Source organism: Lathyrus oleraceus, chromosome 7, assembly GCF_024323335.1.
Source record: "Lathyrus oleraceus cultivar Zhongwan6 chromosome 7, CAAS_Psat_ZW6_1.0, whole genome shotgun sequence".
Taxonomy (NCBI): Eukaryota; Viridiplantae; Streptophyta; class Magnoliopsida; order Fabales; family Fabaceae; genus Lathyrus; species Lathyrus oleraceus.
The window spans coordinates 213,161,091-213,164,410 of record NC_066585.1 but is presented as its reverse complement, the minus strand read 5'-3'; the positions used below and the strand labels follow the sequence as shown (position 1 = coordinate 213,164,410).

The following is a 3,320-nucleotide window of genomic DNA, read 5'->3' as shown; positions in this document are numbered from 1 at the left end:
TAAATCCAAAATACAAAATTTAATTTAAAAGAAATGCGTAAATGCACTTTTGATCTTCCTAGTTTGATATTTTTTTTACTTTTAGTCACCCATTTTAAAAATCAATTTTTAAAATTCATTGTATGGACAGTCCACTTCATATGATGCCAAAATTCATGTGTAAATGAGTATTATAAACACTTATTTTAGTCTTGTAGAAAACGACGTGAGACTCACTAATATGAAATTCATTGTTCTAGTTTCATGAGCATTTTCAGAAGTTGCAAATCCATCTGCTGTAATGATGTACATTGATCAATCATTTTCCACGGAGAAAGAAGGGAGAGATGCTGCAAATCCATTCGTTTATGAAAAATTTGTTGTCGATGAAGATGAAGAGTTGTGAAACTAGTACTACAACTTCAAATGATAAGTTTAGTCCTACATCAAATTTAAGCCTAAAAAATAATGTGAGATAATATATAAATTAAAATAAAAATAATTATAAATATTTAATAGATTGAATAAATCTAAGAAAAAACATTTATTTCTTATAAAAGTAATATAGCTATTGACAAAATACAATAAATAGCGTAGGACCCTATAACAGAAGTCTAGAAAATATGGTCGTACAATGAAATGGTCAATAGAAAAGAGAAAGGTCAAAACACAGTCTTTACACTGTCAAGTGAACTCTCCTTTCGTTTTCGTTATGTTGCTGGTACTCCCAAATCACCAACCTACCCCACCACTACGAGACACAAAACGTCACCCCACATCAAAATCCTAACTGGCACCTTTCTGACTTTCTCTTTCCTCAAATACAAAACCCCACGTGATTAATATTATCCAACTTCATATCCTTACAAAGACCAAAAACAAACCGTGTGTGAATTGTGTGCACAGCTGTCTCTTACTAGCCACGTCACCTCCAAACCGTATATATACCAACTTCAAACCTCTGACTTTTGTTCAACTTCAAAATCTTCAAAACATTAAACACAACAACAACAACAACCTGCGACTTACAGTTCAATTTCGACACTTCCTAAAATGAACTACTCTCCTACCTCCCTCACCTCCGACCAAGAACTCTCCGTCATCGTCGCCGCTCTAACCAACGTCGTCTCCGGCTCAACCTCAACCTCAACCTCCACCTCCACCGCTATTTCAATACCTGAATTTCGCAACCCCGATCCATTAGTTCCGTCCGCAACCATGGAAACCTGCCGTGAATGCAACATAGCAGGATGTTTAGGATGCAATTTCTTCCCGGAAGAGAACAAGAAAAAACAAAAGAGAGCAAAAAAGAAGTACAGAGGAGTGAGACAGAGACCATGGGGAAAGTGGGCTGCTGAGATTCGTGACCCGAGACGCGCCGCACGGGTCTGGCTAGGAACTTTCACCACGGCGGAGGAAGCTGCTAGAGCTTACGACAATGCCGCCATCGAGTTCCGTGGACCCAGAGCCAAGCTCAATTTTCCACTAGTCGATGAATCGCTTACAAAGCAAGTCGAGGAGCCAGAAGTGGTTGTTCCTAGTACCGAGAATGTCAAGGATGAGAATTTGAATCAAGAAATGCAAATGGATTGTGACTTTTGGGACAGGATTGGGGAAGCTGATTTTCAGCAGCTTATGAGGTTTATGGATTTTGGCGGAGATTCTTCTGATTCAAGAACAGGAAGCACTTTTTAGTTCCTCAATTTGATAACAACGGAAGAGTTATTTTTGATAGTGTGTGTTTATTTAATTAGTTGTAGAATTAGAAACGTGATTTTAATGTTTGATTTTGCAGAGTAATCTGCTTTGTAAAGTTTTGTACTTAAAGTGTGGCTTTTTAATTATAAATAGTTATGTTCTCTAATTTCGTCATTTTAGCTTAAAAGGGCTCAACATTCTACTTTGACACGTGCATTTCTTTATTGTTATAAAACTAAGAATTTGATGTATTAAATTAAACTACTCTGACAAAATTTAAGTGTGAACAAAAGAAACAATAATAAAAAATCACAAGTGGATAGCGACACTGCTATAAATGGAAATTAAACTTATTTGACCAAACGAATTTTACACGTCAGTGGTAGCCACACTGCTAGCATAAATTTGACGATAGACCAAATATTAAAAAAAAATACGTTAAAGGAGTTTTTATCTCATACTATTTGGACGGCTTTGAAATTTTTTATACAAAATATTCCTTTTTAGAAGTTATTTTTTATTTATTACATATATCAAAAAAATTAATCGCTATTATTATTTTTTAAAATAATAATTTATTTATAATTTTTTTAATTATTTATTATATCTATTTTTTTTTTAATTTTGACAAAATTGCAACTAATATTACATTTAACTTTGCAAATAATAATTAAAAATGAATAATTTTTTTTCAAGAAAAGAGACACTTACAAAGAACGGAGGGAGTACATTTTGTCCTCGGATAAGTAGTCATATTACATGTTCCTTCCTTCTATCTTGTATTAAAATATATTTCTTCAGTCTTATAAAAAAATATCTCATTTATATTTTTTTTATCTCAAAATAATTGTCCTTTTATAATAACGATGTAATATTTATTGTTCTTTTCTCCTGCTATACCCCTATTAATTAATAATTTTTATTTTATTCAACATAAATTTATCATTAAAATCAAGATATTTAATCATTTTCTTAAGAATCGTGGATAGCTCAAATATGATACTTTTTATGAGACGGAGGGAGTACATTCTCATCCCCTCTTATCCAAAATATATTATACTTCTCTCTTCTAAGAGATATTCATATTACAATATCCTCTCCTCTTAGGTTCATAATTTCATCTCTTAAAGGGAAATAAATAGGATATTGCGGATTCAAACTCACTCAAATGTAATTGGACGCTACTTAAAGGTGAATAAATTATACACTTACATTCCTTCTTCGACAATACATATTAGAAAAATGACATTATTTTCCCCTAAAAGATAAACAAATTACATTCACCCTTCTTCTTAGCGACTAGTCTTTCCCTTATTTGTGAAGTTCTCGCAAACTGTTGAAGATTTTAGGGACCCAAGTTCCAAACTTTTGGCGAATATGGACCCTAGTTGAAGTCTAGACTTAACAAGTAGTTCTTTCTCTCATCGTTGACACCCTTGACTAGTATCGCTTCTACGTTGAACCTCAAGATGTATGATTGTATCGTCTTGTCTTTCCGTTGTCTAATGTATCGCAGGTTTTCCATCGACTTGGGTTGTCTTCTCAACATCGTGAAGTGTATGGAAGATGTGTCCTTCTAGTTCTAATAATATCAGCAAATTAGGACCCCGTTCAGTGTTTTGTTTTCTGCATTTGACATAGTC

At 33.4% G+C, this 3,320-nt stretch overlaps 1 protein-coding gene across 1 annotated transcript; it reads left to right on the top strand.

Moving 5' to 3' along the window:
* Positions 1-945: 945 nt before the first annotated feature.
* LOC127106187 (ethylene-responsive transcription factor ERF109) lies at positions 946-1,843 on the top strand. The gene has a single exon (XM_051043476.1). The coding sequence runs from the start codon at positions 1,033-1,035 to the stop codon at positions 1,672-1,674; it is 642 nt and encodes a 213-aa protein (XP_050899433.1). The 5' UTR covers positions 946-1,032; the 3' UTR covers positions 1,675-1,843.
* Positions 1,844-3,320: the final 1,477 nt, after the last annotated feature.